Source organism: Apis cerana, linkage group LG12, assembly GCF_029169275.1.
Source record: "Apis cerana isolate GH-2021 linkage group LG12, AcerK_1.0, whole genome shotgun sequence".
NCBI classification, from domain to species: domain Eukaryota; kingdom Metazoa; phylum Arthropoda; class Insecta; order Hymenoptera; family Apidae; genus Apis; species Apis cerana.
In genome coordinates this window covers 4,948,400-4,966,677 of record NC_083863.1, presented here as the reverse complement: position 1 = coordinate 4,966,677, position 18,278 = coordinate 4,948,400, and the positions used below count along the sequence as shown (strand labels likewise).

The window sequence follows — 18,278 nt, the reverse complement described above, 5'->3', positions numbered from 1 at the left end:
AATTTGAATCGTTGTACGTTCTACAGGAAAGTATTCCCTTCGATACCGCTAGCACAACAAAAATCAAATTTCCTTTGTTTCCATTCCCCTCCCTCCTTCCCCGCGATTTTATTGCGGGGATATTTTCATCCATCATTCACATCCCTTTATTCCTCTGATGTTGCGCTTAATTAATTAAACCAACAACGATTTTTGCTATTTTTTTTTCACATTGTAGCATCGGTGGAGACACTATGCGACGAATACTGTCGCAACACGAGCCTTGCACGAGCTTAACGCCTCGACGGCGATACATCTGGCTAGTTATTAGGGCGAGCTCAAGATATGCATTCAACGGGGCTTATTTCGAACTTATCCAACAAGTTTACACACGGTAGAGGTGTGATTTACGGATATCTTTTACGCGGGGTGGCTTAAATTCGTGTTTAAATCCCTGTTACATCTATGCAAGGCCAGTTTTGGCGACTGTATGCCAGAGAATTATATTAATAGTTGGTAGATACGAAAATATTCTGAATATTATCGTTCGAGATTGATACGACGGGATATAATAATAAGAAAAATTTTCTCGCGTTGTAATAATTTTTACTAAATTCATAATTTCCTCCCCCTCTTCGTTACTCAACACAAGAAACACAAACGAATGGTTATCACTTTGTCCTACGCAGAGATTGAACCGTGGCATGCACACGTTTCTGGCACACATCTACCTAGAGCTAGCTCTGTATCTATATCTCGATAAAGTTTACCATCGGCTGTTGGTTTTCATTATACTTGCTGATCCAGGCCACGATGCATTTCCGTCGTTCGGGGTCAAAGCGAGCAGATGTTCTCCGCGAAACAAACTGTTCCTATATATATATGTGTATCAGAAATCAGGAATCAAAAATGGAGGAAGAAAGAAGCAACAGTTCGACAGTTTAATCCAATGTGAAATCCAGTTTGATCCAGTGAAACGCGAGAGGAGGAGGATCAAAGGAGACATTAGACTCGCTAAAACGGTGAACAGAGAGAGAAGAGAGAAGAATGGAAGGCGTACAAACCGCGGCTACGACATTTTCGACTCGTTTCGTTTCGTAAGGTCGTAAAAGAGGGGTCGTAAAAGCGTAGGCATTATATGGATCGAGCTCGAAGGCGACCAAAAAGCTGGTGATAATGGCGTGGAGAGCAGCGGCGACTCAAAGCTTGGAAGAGAAGAAAAAAAATGGGCGAAAAAGTAGTGGCCAGCGAGCGAGTTATTAAGTAATAACGTCCACACTTATTCGCGAATATCATTATTGATTACGCTCTGTGTGCAACAAAGGGTTTCCTCTGTGAATTCTTCAGCGACTAAGAACATGTCGATAGATCGAACCTGCTGTCCGCGAGCGATAATTCGTAAATAATTCTTGATTCGATGGTAAAATAATAGGCCAACTAATCGTGGATCTATCTTGGAGCTTAGCTTCGCGTTAAAGGCTCTTAAAGGATTACCAATATTGCGATCTGCGAGCGAAAGAATCGTATCCAAGATGCTAGAGCTGGTGAACGATGTAGAAGGTGGAATTAAGGGCAAGGCTTCTCGTTCTTCGAAGGTGCGTTCGCAGCGATTAGTAGTCTAGCCAGTGCATGGTAAAAGTACTGTTTGGAAAGCAGCTCATCGCCAACAGGCTCTCGTCAAAATCTCCAAGAACTTCGACTCGCTCGAGATCGATACTCCCTTCATATGTACATGAAAAAAGTTCTCAACTTTTGACCCGGCGACGACCATTGTGCCAATCGGCAGACAGACGTTTCCTCCGATCCTCCTATTTTCTTTCTCGTGCGGCGGTATTACACCGCGTGCGCTTTCTGAGTACGCGTATATGTGTGCGCGTGTGTGTGTACGTGTACAACATATATAAAAAAAGAGCCTGTTTCGAAAAGGTAATGAGAATTCGTAACAGGATGCTTCGACGAGTGTACATCGCCTCATTGGCGAAAATAATAACGGTTGTTAGAACGGTTAATAAAAATAAAAATGGTAATGTTAACGATCGTAGGCCAATAATGGTGGATATTGTGAATAAGAATAACGAAAAAACTTGCCACTGAGGCGATGAGCACGAGATAATAGGAGGGAAATGGAGGGATGAAACGGACAGTATTGCAGCTGGAACTGGATGTATCCGTGTCCGGTCGCGTTGTTGAACGAGAATTTTTCGCGGCTTGAAAGTGAAACGCACGGTTCTATTTTATTATTTACACAGTGGAAATATTTCGCGGCGATTGTCGTAAATTTTTTTTTTTTTTTCAAAGGGGATCGATCATTTCCCTCCCTTCTTTCCCCTCTTTCGTGTATATTCTTTTATTGCTCGATATATTCTAGTATAGATGTATATCGTAGTGTATTAAACAAATAAAAACGTCAGCAGGTTTGATTAAATAAGCGTGTATCGCGAACGATATATTGGCCCCTTGTGTTTCGTTTTATGTTATTTACGTACACACGATAAAACCAATTTTTATATTAACGAAATATTCGAATCGAATAAAATTGATATTAAAAAAATATATATATATATACATATTTGAAAAGGGATATATATATCAAATCATCTTTAACGCTCGTACTTCTGAAAATATCCTTTTCCCCAAATATCATTTTCCAGCGAAGATAAATCTTGTCCAGCTTGTCGGAAATGGATCGTTTACTCGAGTGTCCTTTCATTCCCTTGTCTCACGGTTGACGATTCCGAGAGATCGCATTCCCTTTTTTTTTCTTCTTTTTCTTCCCCCAACCCTCTTCTTCCCCAGCATCCCCAGCATCAGGAATGAAGATAGCGAGGAAAAGAATTCCTCTCTTGAAAGATACTTTCCCCTCAATGTGGATCGTTGAAACGTGGAGAGGGAGTTGTTCCCAAAGAAGAACAATTCCGAGACGATTCTAGACGATAGAGGGATCGGGTTTTCTTACGAGTGTGAGCGCCGTAAAAAAAGAGGAAAGGAGAGTTCCCGCTGCCGAAGCGAACTCTTTCAATGAGATACGTAATTTTATCGATCTTCTCGTCGTTAGTCGGTTCCCCGCAAGTAGCACGCGCCACGGAGCGCTGTGCACGATCCCGTGAGCGTTGGGATCAAATGGTAAAAAAGTACACTCGGTAAAAGGATTCCTTCTTCCGCGACAAAGAAAAGAAAAGAAAAGAAAAGAAAAAGGGAAGAAAGAGGAGGAAGTGGAGGAAGGAAGAGAAAGAAAGAAAAAGATAATTATATTGATCCGCATATTCCGACGCCGCTCTGTTCCACCGACGGATAAATCTAGCAATTTAGCCTCGCGTACGGAAGCGTATCTACAGGTGGAGGCGCCTGCGCGTCAATCCTAGTTATTCGTAGATGTCACTCACACCTGCCTGATTACGGGTATGCAACCGTCCCTAGCTGTATTCATCCCACGCGTGCTGCACTTGTAGTCAGGACGGAGGAATTTCTCTATATCAATTCATCTTGGATCGTGCCAACATTTTTTTTTTCCTTCTTTTTTTTTTATGTTTGTTTTCTCTACTACGTCTCTCTACTCTCCATCGTTTTACTCTGCCCTTCTACCGCGTTTTTTGACGCTCGTGGCCTCATTTACGCAGCACTTTTGGTTACCGCGGTTTTGCTAATAGGAGAGATTGCATTGTGAATGGAAGCTGCTGGTTATTTCCATGACGGATGTTAAATGCGAATGTCGGTATGCTGGAATATTATTAAATGCGCGATCTTCTTGGATTTTTTTTTTTTTGTAAAAATTTTCCCTATTCGGTGTTATTGTTCGATTGATGCGCGATTGAAACGTGATCACAGGATAATGTGAACGTGATAAGATTGTGTGCGTAGCAACGTGTTTAGTTAATAATAGTAGTTTCACGTGTAAAGGTAGCAGCGTACGATGCGATGCATTTGTTCCATTAGAACGACGTTAAAAGGCGGTGTTGTTGTAGGTTTCGGTTTTGATAAAAATATACGATCAGATTTACTTGGAACGAAAGTTTCAAAGTTTGCTTGAATTATGGGGCTTAAATCAATTACGTTGAAGGTGCACGGCTCGAGAACCCTCGTGCTCCGATCGCACGAAAAAGTTTTGAGGTAGGTCGAGAGTAAACATTAATCTTTTTAGGGACTGTAAATTATTTCGCTCACCCTGTGTAACTGGTTCCGTCGAGACTGCCTCGTTGTAACAATCTTCACGGTCACTTTCACAACCACCGACGACGCGACAACACTATATGCTAGCCTTTTTTAGTCCAACCAAATTTCCTTGTGCATTTTCGCATCGGTATATACAAATATTCCCGATTCACCAATCGTACGTGAAAAATTCAATATCTCTATTATATATGGTCGCGTAAAAATTCAAAATGTTGAAAATGTTGCGTGTCGATGGGAGAATTTCATGTTTTCATCCGGTTACCGGCCACCGTTCTAATCGACGAACAACGTAAATCATCGCATTGATCGATGTGCGATTAAACGGATGTGCGATCATACGAATGTATAAACAAATACACGAATGGCGCGTGTACGTATGTATGCGCGTGCATTTGTCGATCGGGGGATGTATAAGTGAAACCTACCGACCGCAGTGATGGCTTGGGGTGTACTGAACATGAGGAGAGGGTTGGAAAACGATATGAAATCTAATCTAACCTTACCTGACGGAGTGGTACTGGCGCAGCGTGCGCCCTACATTGCGCTTGCGCGGTTGAAGCTTCACTTAAACTTTTCCGGCAATTTAAGCAATTAGGAAGGAAAGCGGAAACGGGATTAACCAATGCGTTCGATTCTTATTGGATAGCCGTTACTTTTGTACGAAGTGTTCCAGCTGTTGAAAGAAATCGCACGTGCTGCACTCCTTATAGGATTTTTGTCGATGAAATTAAACGGTTTTACAATGGATTCGAATTTTTCTAGTTTTAGCGGCACACGAGATGATTGAAAATATAAATGGAAATAATAATATCCTGTTATTTCGTTCGCTTTTTTAAATTGAGAATGAAGGAGGGGGGATGTAAAGTTAGTTACAAAATTAGCATTAATTTAGCTTCAAAATGAACTGAATATCTAACTTGTATGACTAATAAAAACTTGATAATTGTGTGGAATAATTCAACTCAAGAACTTTAATTTAAAAACTGAAATAACTTATTTATACTTATTTGATATAATATTCCATTTTTATTTATGGAATATTGTATCGTTGATAATAAAATTTATTTGTTATATAATAATGAATTTTTTGAAATCGATTGACAAAGAATAAGGATTTAAAATATTAAAGAAGAAATGAAATATAATAATAAGTAAATAAATATTAATCTATGAATACTGAAATATAATCATTATATTTATTGATACATTATTATATTCATAAATCTTTTGATTGCTATTAATAATAGACAGATTTATGTACGAGTTTAATTATTCATGAATTAAAAATTACTTTACTCGTACTTTTTGTTGTAAACACAAATGAAAATAATACTAATTTGATTTTTTTATAAAAATAGATATTAAAATAATATTAATACAGTTAAATTTATTTATATATATATTATATTATATAATATTATAAATGTGTAATATAGTGTTCATGCAAAGAACACAAAATATCGTTAATTTCATCAAAGAACAATAATTGTATATTGTTTCTTATATAAATTTTAAAGAACAAGTGTAGATAAAGAAAACAAATAATGAAAGAAGGATAGAGATAACTTAAAAATTGTGCAATCAGCGCCATCTTCAGAGTGCCGCAAATGAAACACGTAGAAAGAATAAAAACACAAAATAAAAAAGGATAGAGATAGAATAAGAATTGATCGTTAACGCCATCTTTCGAGTACCAAAATCATTTCTCCAAAGATAAGGTAGAATAGAATAAGAAATAAATTTCAGCGCTATCTCCTGAGCAATTTAAAAAAATATATTTTTTTAGCATTTCAAGATGACGCTGATTCTTAATTCTTATTCTATTTTATTTAAGCTAATCATATAATGTTCCTTGAACATAAATTTTAAAGGACAAGTATAGACAAAGAAAGCAAATAGTGGAAGAAGGATAGAGATAGCTTAAAAATTGTGCAATCAGCGCCATCTTCAGAGTGCCGCAAATGAAACATGTAGAAAGAATAAAAAAACAAAATAAAAAGGACAGAGATAGAATAAGAATTGATCGTTAGTGCCATCTTTTGAGCAATTTAAAAAAATATATTTTGTTTAGCATCTCGAGATGGCGCTGATTTTTAATTTTTATTCTACTTTATCCTGTTTGAGATGTTTTAAATATTCGAAAGATGATGCTAAATTGACAATTTTTAATTCATATCTCATATTATTTACTTTTTTTCTCTATTTTAATAATCATTTTTAATAACTATTTTTTTCTATTTATATCATTTTAATAACTAATAAACAAATAAATATATTTAAAATTTATAATTTTTTATTTCAAAATCTATCTGTCATGAAATATCTTTTTGTACATAAAATTTAATATAGTTTCGAGACGAAAGAAATAAAATTTTAGTATTTTTAGTTCTAAAAATTAAGCAATTAAATCATGAAAAATATTATTATGAAAATAATTATGAAATTATATTAAAATAATTTATTGTAATATTATTTATTATTTATTATTTGAATTATTTATAATATTTTGTATTTAATTTATATATAAATATTTATTCTTATTATTTACATTTCTAAATATTCATATTAAATATACTCCAATAGATTATAATTATTTAATTTTAGATAATTAACTTGAAAGATTATTAATATTTAAAAATGTTATGTACAAAAAGATCTAATCTGAATTAATAAATAAAACATAGAAAAAAATGTTATTATTCATAATAAATATCCGCAATTACTCGAAAAAATCTATGGAATATAATTAATCATTCGTGTGGAATATTTCATTTCATGATATAATTGAATATAAATAAAAATGCATGCGACTCACCATTTGGTGTGAAAAATTTACATTTATCGTTGCTGTGGTGATCCATAAGATGCCATTTCGAGGTTAAAGAAACTGGAAAGTATAATAAAAATTAAATCATAATTTAAAATATATATAATATTATTATATAATATATATAATAATTATTTGAAAAAATTGAAATAAATAAAAATAAAAAACGTTAAATTGATAGAAAATATAAAAATAATTACCTTTTTGCGTATGAATATTTGCCTTATATTGTTGAAACACTGATTGTATAATATTTACTCGAGATAAATATTTAAAAGAAAAAATAAGATAAAATAAAAAAATATTACTCATATTCGTTTAAATTACAATCGTCAAATAAACAATGACTTTATTTTCACGTATTAAATATACTAAATGTAATTAGAGCAATTATGCTCTAAAAAATATTGAAAATACTATTACGAAATAAACACTGACTCTAGTGATTACATTGCACGTAATCATAAATATTTTCTGAAAATAAAACTGTATTATTATTAGAGAATGGGCTGGAAGAAGAAACTAAATATTATAATTTTAATATTTTCATTCTTTTTTTCTCAAGTATTTGTTTAAGAAAATACTGTTATTATCAAAATATAAAAATAATACATTATCAATTTCTTGAAAAATTATAACAAATATTCTGAATATAAAATCAAATAAAAATAACACATTGAAATGAATATATACAAAATATGTATTGAATATGTACAAAATAAAATTGATTAAAATAATCTGATAATTATTTTTTTTTTTTACATATAAATAGAAAATAAACTTATAGTAATTATTGGTTGTCTTTTGTTAAAATAAAAATATCATGTCTTAATACATTTGTATGAAAGTCTATGCATAACCTATTACACTTTCGAAGTTATTTTTATAATTAAATATTCTATTTTTATATTCTGATTAATATTCTGATCGTTTAATAAAAGAAAAAAAATTATAAAATAAAAATTAAAATCATAGAACAATATATAAAATTAAAATAATAATGTTAAAGTAAAATCAAATTTGATTTCAAATGCTTATAACTGTAACTGTCGAATACACGAGTAAAAAATGGAAGGTAAAAAAATTCAAAAGACAATTTATCTTCATATATTAATACTTGATAAATAATTAAAAATATATATAATTTAAAAAAGTATATAAATTATATAAATTAAATATTAAACAAAAGTAATAATTAAATAAATAAATTATTCTACAATATTAAATTTTATATGGTTTTATAAATACCTGTGCCGACGTAACGCGTACTCTCCGTACGATTGTTGACAACAGACTGACACCGTCCCCACTAATTCGTCGAGTTGCTGAATTTTCGCGGCTTTCTGATTGGCGCAATTTTATTCTTTCAATCACGTGAAAATTGAAGCTTAATGTAATATATTTTATTATAAATTTATATATAATATTTATTTCTATATTATAATTACTTAAATATATAATTAAATATTTTAATAATTTTATTCAAAATAAAATTAATTAAATTTGAAAAATATAAAAAAAAATTACAAAATACTTTTCTTATAAATTTTAAATTATTAAATATATAATTTTAATTTAATAACAACAAGTTTTTGCATTAAAAAATAATTATTTATTTATTATTTAACTCTTTTAAATAAGATTAAATAATAAAAAAATATCACGTTATATTAATAGTTTGAAAATAAAAATTTATTTATACGTTTATTTATATATTCGTTTAATATAATAAATATGTAATTATATTTATATTTAATTTATTTAATTTTTATATTTAATGTATGTAATTTATATATGTGTATATTATTTAATTTATTTACATATATATTACACAATATTTCATTTTAAACTCCTTTATTGTGTTTCAGTGTTTTTTTATTTAATTTTTATATCAAATAATTAATTCTTTATATTTTAATCTCTATTATATTTTTACGAATAGAGTTTCATAAATTTTTCAATATTATAAAAATCTACAATCTATTGTATAAGTATTATATAAATACTTCAATTTTCGCGCGATTTCACTAAAAAAGAACTATATGCTCCAGCCAATTAGAAACATCCTAGGTAAACTTATGGCGTCATTCTTCTATCGAAAATAATTGTTGAAGGATGTGTCAACTTCAATTGTTTGGTTTTAACTACGCAGTAAGTAATTCTATTCTCATTTTGTTATAAAGTTTATAAATTATCGTTATTTTCATTCATTAATATATTAAATATATGATAATAACAAAATTAATTAATTCTTCGAATTTTGCTTTTATCTTCGATCATTTATTTGAGGTTACCGGTAGCTTATATTACATTGTAAGTCTTTTGGTTAAAATTTGATTATTACTTTATTTTAATATAATTGTTATTTTATATATTTGTTTCTAATTTTTATATGTCCAAGTAATTGTTTGATTGTTGCGATGACTTCGAAGGAATAATGAAAGAATATATAGCTGACATACAACGATTTATAGCAGTATATCAGGTAACATTTTTCTTTTTATACACAAGAATAAAAATATATATTTTTTTAATATTTGGAATAGCTTTTATTGTTTATTTATTAATATTGAAACATACAGTAATTAATTTAATATAATCATTTTTATTTTGTCAAGTTAAATTTCAATAATAACATATTTTTTTTATTAAATGAATTTTATTTTTAAGAATAATATTTCGCATTTTGTTTGTATATATTTATATCTTTTTTATTTATATGTAAGAAAATATAAATATTTATCATAATAATTTTTTCTAAAAATTGGAAATTTCTGTATCATATTCGATATATTTCGATTTATCGAAGCATGTCGTATATCTCTTCTTTAATTTGTAATTCCATAATTCGATAATCGAATTAATACGAGATATCATTGTACTATCGATAGTTAGTAGTGCAAGACGCGTCATTTTTCGTAAATTGTGTGTAATTTATTTGTTGCGTAATATTTAAGTATTTTCACGGTTATATTTTATTGTTTGTACGATAATATTCCATCAATAATGTTGTGTTGTGTTTCTTATTATAAATAAAAGTATTTTGGTGATTAAATTATTCTTTTTTCCGTTAATTTTCTTGTTATTTAGAATTACAGGTTAAAGCTAAAGGTAACTCATATTATGATATTTTACGATAAAATTTATGTTTGATTATTGTTTTATTTCAATATAATCGATTAATTCTATTCCTTTTATACATTTATTTGAAAATTTTGATTTTTTGTATAGGTTATTAGTTAATTGCAGATATAATGGAATGATGAAAAAGTGGCAAAAATTTCAATATATATAGACGCCATGATGGCTTGGCAAAAGGTGATAAAATTTAATTTTAAATTTAAAAATTTTTTAATAATTAATTAAGAAATAAATTATATTTAATATTTTATTTTTTATTAAAGATATAATAGATAATATAATATATAATAATAAATACATAATATATAATAATAAATATATATACTAAATATATATACTAAATATATAATATTTTTTTTTTGATAGCTTCTATTCAAAGATTGAATTGAAAGATCTTTGAACTTATGAAAAATATTTATTGCCACGCGCAATGTGGTCTATAGAATCAGTGTTTGCTTTATAATAATATTTTTAATATTTTTTTAAAATATAATAATTCTTAATTAAGTGTAATTATAATAGTTTTACGTGAAATTAGAGTCAGTGTTTTTCGTTAGTTATTACTTAAACGGACGTGTTAATAGTTTATTTTTTATTTTTTTTTTTAAATATAAAAATATTCGTTTTCGGTATAAAATAGAGTCAGTGCTAATTTCAAGATGATCATCCATTATATAAAGAGGTAATTTTTTTTATATATTTTTTTATTTTCTTTATTTTATTAATTACATTACATTTAGTTATTAATCAAGAAATAGATTATTAATTATTATAATTAATCAAAAATCAATACTCAAGAAATTAAAATTTTTATTCTTCTATTAAAATAGATATAATATTTTATATTTTGTTACAGATTTCTATCAATTTTAACATCCTTTTACGATGCTTGGCTTTTTCTTTGGCTATAACAGAATCAATGATAACATTCTTCGCGTCGAATGGGTGAGTCGCATGCATTTTTATTCCTCTGGTCACTCAATCATATCGTAGGATGAAAGATCCGAATCGATACGAGTGACTGGTTGTACTACGTAGATTTTTTTCATGAGCACAATGACCGCGAATATTTATTATATTCGCGAGTAGTAACATTTCTATCTTTTGTATTTTATTTATTAGTTCAGGCTAGGTCTTCTTGTACATCGCGTTTTTGAATATTAATAATTTTTTTAATGATATAATATGAATATAATATTAATATTAATATTAATAATTAATTTGAATATTTGCAAAAATTTGCTATAATTTAACATAAATTCTAAATAAAATTAATATCTAAAATTACAAAATTTTATATACAATATATTCAATATGAATAAATTTATAAAAATTAAATATCTATATGAAAATTTGAATAAATAATAAATAATAGATACATTTTATATATAATTAAATAATGGAAACATTGTATATTCTTTGATTTTGTTCCAATTATTATAAAATGAGAATACTTACATATTATTAATCCAATTATCAAATTATCAAATTATTTTTAATTTTATTTCATGATAATATTTTAAGAATTTAGTTATTTGAATTTTAATATAATAAATATATTAAAATTTTATTTCTTTCATCTAAAAATATAATAAATTTATCATCTAAAAATATAATAAAAATATAATAAATTTTAAGTACAAGAAGACATTTCGCGACAGGCAGATCTTAATATCAAAGTAATAAGTTTTGAATATCAATTTTTTATTTTTTTAAAAATATACTTTGATAAAAAGATCGCCTGAGGTTATTTCTTTTAATATATCATTTAATATATTATTATTTTTGTCAATTATTTTTATTTATTGAATTTTATTATCAATATTCTTTTGAATAAATAAATTTCATTTTTATTATCAATATTTTTCTTTCTTTTCTATTAAAATTTCAACTTTATTAAATTTATTAATATTTGAATAATATTTATTAATTAAAATAATATTTATTAATGTTTGAAATAAAATAAATTATAGTCCGTTAAATACAAAATATACTAATATTTTTTTAGCTCAGGATTTTCAGGTTTAACCCTTTCCGTGTCTATTGCCAGGATCTTATTCACGTGCTCAGATGCTACTTGGATAGGAGAAAGGCAATAAGCACGATGAACATAATTTTTAAGTTTATAATAATTTTTCCAGCGACTGACGATGTGTTAGTGTATCGTGCACGACGTATTTTTCACATTGTGTGTGTTTGGTTAGGCTGTGGAATTGCGTCGTTAATTTATTAAAACTTGAAATACTTAAAATAATAATCTACTACATAATATTCTACTACTTATAGTTACTAATACAATTATATATTAATAATTTTATATATTATTTATATATTAATAATATTACATCTATATGTTATTAATCCTATCATCAAAATAATAATTAATAATAAGAACAAAAATATGAAGTGATAAAATATGAAACAAATATCAATCACTACATTTTACATATAGCAACTTCATTTTTTTTTAAAAATATACATATTCTTTCAAATAATAAATATTTACGATTAAGAAAAATTAATATAGATATGATTTTTTTATTATATTTTACGCAATGGTCGCTAGCCATCGTCAGTTGATTTCAGGGAAATGGTACGTAAAGTTAGAGTGTGAATGCAGTGTGCTAAGCTCGGGTGTCGGAGGCGTCCCGGGACGTTTCCCTAGTTTAGGCTTTTGCGCCCGAGTATTATGCGTGAGAATCGTAGAATGAATGTGTTGGTATGCCTGTTTTGCCATATTTTTAAATATAGGGTTAGGTAGGATAGGTAGTATACTTCTGGTATGTGTGTATTAATTATAAGTAGGTAGGGCCGGGCAGGTTGTCACAGTCTCTGATCGGGTAGGCGCGTTTTCGCGTGGCAACCTGTTTCAGGGAATAAAATTTGAAAAATCGAGGATGAAGCCGAGACGATATGGCTTGTATTTCAGTTTCTTCATCGATTTTTCGAATTTCGCGATGTGCTCGAGAATATACATAGATACGATCATTGGTTTTTTTTTTTTTTTTTTTTGTTTGCGATTAATGAATCTCGAGCCTAGATGTAAGTTTCAGCGGGTATTGCGCCCGAAGAAAGAAGAGGCTATAAGCTGAAGAGGCCCGGCAAATTGCCATAGAAGAGGGCAACTACCAATGGTTTCTCATTTTTTGAATTCTTTTCGAATTCAAAGAATGGGAAATCATTTTTGTTACTACTTTGTCATTGTGCTCATTTTAGTATGTAGTAGTCATTATTTTCTTTTTTATGATATTATATGGCCGATGCATGCCGGCCTAATTTGCATGCCATCTAGACCCAGTTATCATCCTATCCAGTGGGCATTTCGCGATTTTGTATTAGTGTTGCGAAAATTTATTTACGGGTTGATTTAGTGTTGCGAATTATAAGATATCGGATTTTTTTTATTACAATATAATTATAATTTTTTACAAATTAATATTAAAATTTACGTTATTTGTTATTAAAATCTTTAGTTTCAATTAATTGTAGCTTTTTAATGGTACAGAAATCTTTCTTTTTTTAAAGTTAATGTTGCGATTCCACCGCGATTTTTCTTATTATTTTTTCAATTAGTGTTGCGTTGAAAAATAATCGCGTTTATTTATGTAGTGTTGCGAATACTAAATGCCCAAATTCAACTTCCACTAAAATTGTGGATACTTATGTTCCTGCATCATCTGATGGACGATACAAAGGTAATTCTTTTCAACGAGATGAATATTTTATTTATAATGTTAATTAATTTACAATTGACAAAAAAAAAAAATAAAAAAATTAGAAAATTTCCAAAAACAATCAGTTATATATGCAACGTTAATAAATATTATCATTGAATTTCTTATTATTAATATTTATTATTAATATTTATAGATATTTAAATTTGAATGCATGAAGTATTATAATTAACATTATAAATGAAACACTTATCTTGTTGATTTAAAATATTTTTTATTTTATATATAAGATATATTAATTACTGTGATACAAAATAAATATTTTACGGTTCTTCAGTTATTCGATCTTATATTGCATGGAAAATATTTTCGTTTTAATGGTTTTCCGGTTATATAATTTGACTTGTTGTAGAGATTATTATAGAATTGATTCGAGAAAACATTTTTTAAATATTTTTAGATATTTGTCTAAAAATTAGATTATTATATAGAATGATTTAAATAATAAAAAATTTTTAGATATTTATCTGAAAAATGAATTTATTAGATTAATAGGATTCTAGAGGGTGTTAGAATACTGATCTTCTTTAAAGGCAATATTACAGAATTCTTATTTGCAACTGTAGGTAACTACAAATAGTAGAGCAAATCTATCGATCAAGATAGTAATTACGCGGGAAAACTTTTTTTGTTTAAATTATTTAAATTTATTTAATTTTTCTTTTATTTTTGCAATCAAGATTTTTAAAAAAAATATCTAGTATTTAAATATATGTAGTGATTCAGCGGTTTATATCGTGTATTGTGTATATGATAATTGCAAAAAAAATATTTTTTATTAATTTCTTATTTATTTTCAATCTCTTTAACAATTTAATTGAAATATACATTATATCATTTGTATCATTTTTTTTATATTATTTGCCAGATTTTCAATGATTTTTCAGTTAGATTTTTTAGGATTGTGATATATAACAAAATCATATATTTTTTTATCTTCTTTATTATCATACGCTTTCGTTGTTATAATTATGATAGAGCAAGATTACATGTACTCTACAAGTTAGTTTTGATAAGAAATAAGGACGTAAAACGCTCGCTGTCCTTCCATTTTCGTAAAAACTGGAAGACTTAGAGGTGTATCGAAAACTATCGGTTAATCGGTAATACAACGTACGAAATATACAAAGCAGGTTCCATTTATCGGTACCCACTTATCTACCGTCTTACGACTATATGTCTGACGTTTAAGGTTAATATTGTAATTCGAACTTTATACGGAGAACTCGTTTACATCGCGACTTCGTTGCAGTATGACGCCACGAGGTCGCACTGCAAGCGGTTTAAGGCGATTTAAGTACTATTAATGATTTTGGCACTTAGATTTACCATTGCGCTAATTATAAAATGGTATTTCTTATTTTCTCAATAAAGAAATGCACCTCTTTTCATTATATATATATATATACGTGTATTTGTGTGTGTATTTGTGTACGTGTGTCATTAATTTCGTAACATTGTAGTTGACTTTTTTATATTTCCGCGCCATGATCATTTCATTCGGTACAAATATTCTGCGCATGCGCAAAATTCAATTCAAACGTATATCTTCTCTCTTTTTTTTCATATAAACGACAATTTTGATTAAAATTTTTTCCAAATTATTTCACTTACTTAATTTTATCAGAGGTATATAAAAGCTATAATTTAGATATAAAATTTATACGTATACAGCGATTATCCGTGAGAATTTCATTTATAACAAATTTTACCCGTTTTAATGAGAATTCATTACAAATACGGTAATCATATTCGATTTTAATATACTTGTAATATATATTCTTGCGTTTGTGTAGTCAATAATGTTATCCTAAACTCTAAAAAAATTTGACTGCACTATATTTTTTCTCTCTACTTTGGCATATCGACCGAAACAAAATATCGCCTAACGCTTACAGGCTCTCGTTCTATATGACTATTGAACTCGAAATGAACGATTAGTGCATGTTAAATTACTGTTTCTTTTTTTTATATCTTTTATAAAGACTCGATTTCCCCTCAAGTTGTTGATTGTTATCCTAAATCGACGCTACGAAAAATTGGCAGTATTTGAAATTTCCATAAAATACTATCTCTTTTTTTTTTCTCTCTTTTTCTCTCATTCGAGTAAGGCAAAATTGTCAGGCTATCGTACGTGAAGTATTGCTTTAGCAAATCGCTTTAGCTCGGTAAAGCGATGCAAAACTGCTAACGTTACGACGCTGTGGTACCCGTTTATTGTTCATTTCGTGTATTACGTTAAATTAAAAAAAAAAAAAAAAAAAAAAAAGAAAAGAAAAAAGGAAAAAAGAAGGGAAAAGAAAAAAATAAAAACGGAGGCACGATGAAATCTGATGCACGCGATGCATTGTTCTATCTGGATCGATTAAGTGTGTGTAATGAAAAAGTAAAAGTCACGAATAATTTTATAATTTTATAAATTACACCAAATAAATCTTCCGATTTTTCTTGATATGATAACTTTTAAAATGAGAATGGCCAATGAACGAACGATGAGAGCAACGACAATGCAACGAGCATTCAGATGTCCGTAACTTAAATTATCACGCGAATAAAAGTTAACGCTCGGATATAATATATATATTTCGCCGGATTATTGAGCTGTGAGCAACTATGAATAAGCTAAGTGAATATTCTCTGTGGAATGGCTGGGATTTATTTTATACAATATTATCGAACGTTTATCCGCGTAAGCATATAGATGATATCAATGGAAGCACAATGTTCGAGAATCACCTGGATGATAATCGATGATTTAACATGAATGAATCGGATCTTATAAATTGTTCGGGTTAAAAAGATAACGTGCGATCGTGCGATACATATATATACATATATATATATGTATACTCGATGAGCATAACAAAAGTTTATTTATTATTGGTAACTGTTTACAATTCTCTCTCTCTCTATATGCTTAAGCAGTACATCCGTTCATCCGTTTGCTATTTAACATATCTATCACGACGCAAGCATACGAGATACCGACAAATTCATCGTGCTAAAGTTCAACCTTTCACTGTACGAAAAATACGCGTATGGAGAGAACCAGGCCAAGTTTTTCCCGATCAGAAAGAAACGAAGAAAATTTTAAACGAGTCCAAAGTCGGTGTGAACAGTAACGTCGCAGTTGTTCGGCTTCTCGGCAGCCGCCATGTTGACTTCGACCAACGTGTCCACGCTGTTGATGGGGCAACCTTTCAGAATCTTTTGCGCCGCCAGGCTGGTGAATTGAACCTGCATATCGCTCAAACTTGGATACGAGTACAGATCTCCCCGACTGACCGTTTTCTCCAAGTTCGGCTCCGAGCCTTGAGGCGCCCTCTGTTGCTTCGTAGCTTCGAGATTCTCTATATAGACGTTGTTGAACGATCCACCGAAACCATCGTAAGATTTCGTGGGCGAGGGTGGATTCGACGCAATGTTATTCTTCGAACCCGGACGGAGAAGGTTCCTGTAGCTTAAAGCGTCTTTCGATAACGATAGGCTCAATTTTCTCGAGTTGTTCATGGCGTCGTTCGTGTTCTTCATACCGGATTGCTCGTTGACCAGAGAATTCTTGTCTATGTTGTTGGTCGATCCGTCGATCAGGTGCGCCTGGCTGTTGTTCAGCCGATTCGTCAGTTTCAATTTGTTAGGCACTTCCTCCTCCACTTTTGGTTTGTTCTCTTTATCGGACTCGGACAACAGGAGGCTCGGTTTAGATTCTTTGGAAGCGTAAAGGGAGGAAGGCCGTTCGATCTTGCTCGACTTGTTCAACTTCTCCTCGTCGAGTTTCGATTTGAATAGCTTCTCCTCATCTATCTTGCTTTTATAGAGTTTCTCGGTGATCAGTTCGCGATCCTGTTTCTCCTTGCAGTCCATCGTCTCCTTTTCGGCCAGTTTCGTCTTCACCGTGCCGTTTTCGAACGTGATCACCGATCTCATTGGGGAGTTATTTTGTTGAACGTATATCTTTGTCCCTGGCGAGCCGGAGATGGTGGTCGTGCTTGTGGCGTTCGAGGCAAGTGTCACGCTGTTCTGAATCGAGCGATGCTGATCTTGGGATGGGCTGACCGGTGTTAGATTCGTCGATACTTGCAGAGTTATCGAATTCTGCGCTTCCTGTAGAGGGGTCAGGGATCCTTGTTGAACCATTTTCAGCGGGGAGGATTTCGCTGGTAACGTGGACGTTTTCAAAGGCGATGACGAGAGTTTCCCGCTCGAAATCGATTTTCCACTGGAGTGGGACGAGTGGCCGGACGATGTCTTTTGTAGCACCTAGAAAAATATTACGTACGTAATATCTGTTTTATCGTCTTGAGGTCATTGATGTTTCGTTTGGCACATAAAACTACAGTGTAGATAGTTTCTATTGGTAGAAAGTAGGTTCGGAGAAAATTGATTTTTGAAATAGATAAAGAGAAATAAACATTACTGTTTCTTCG

General features: G+C 30.0%; 2 protein-coding genes across 8 annotated transcripts in view; both read right to left on the bottom strand.

Annotated features, from left to right (window-relative positions):
* LOC107995521 (follistatin-related protein 5) overlaps positions 1-8,275 on the bottom strand; it is a 60,021-nt gene extending 51,746 nt beyond the window's left edge. For 2 of the 5 annotated variants that reach the window (XM_062083172.1, XM_062083173.1), the window contains exons 1-3: positions 8,225-8,275; positions 7,177-7,450; positions 6,965-7,036 (exon numbers count right to left, since the gene is read on the bottom strand). In XM_062083172.1, coding sequence (XP_061939156.1) covers positions 6,965-6,967 — 3 coding nt within the window. In that variant the 5' untranslated portion in view covers positions 6,968-7,036; positions 7,177-7,450; positions 8,225-8,275. Of the gene's footprint in view, positions 1-4,140; positions 4,615-6,964; positions 7,037-7,176; positions 7,452-8,224 lie in introns of those variants that run through there. The other 3 variants (XM_062083171.1, XM_017053091.3, XM_017053092.3) reach the window with 3 other exon arrangements.
* Positions 8,276-14,776: 6,501 nt separating this feature from the next.
* LOC107995539 (storkhead-box protein 2) overlaps positions 14,777-18,278 on the bottom strand; it is a 111,498-nt gene continuing 107,996 nt past the window's right edge. For all 3 annotated transcript variants that reach the window (XM_062083167.1, XM_062083168.1, XM_062083169.1), the window contains one exon: positions 14,777-18,111. In XM_062083167.1, the coding sequence (XP_061939151.1) occupies positions 16,942-18,111 (1,170 nt within the window). In that variant the 3' untranslated portion in view covers positions 14,777-16,941. The remainder of the gene's footprint in view (positions 18,112-18,278) is intronic.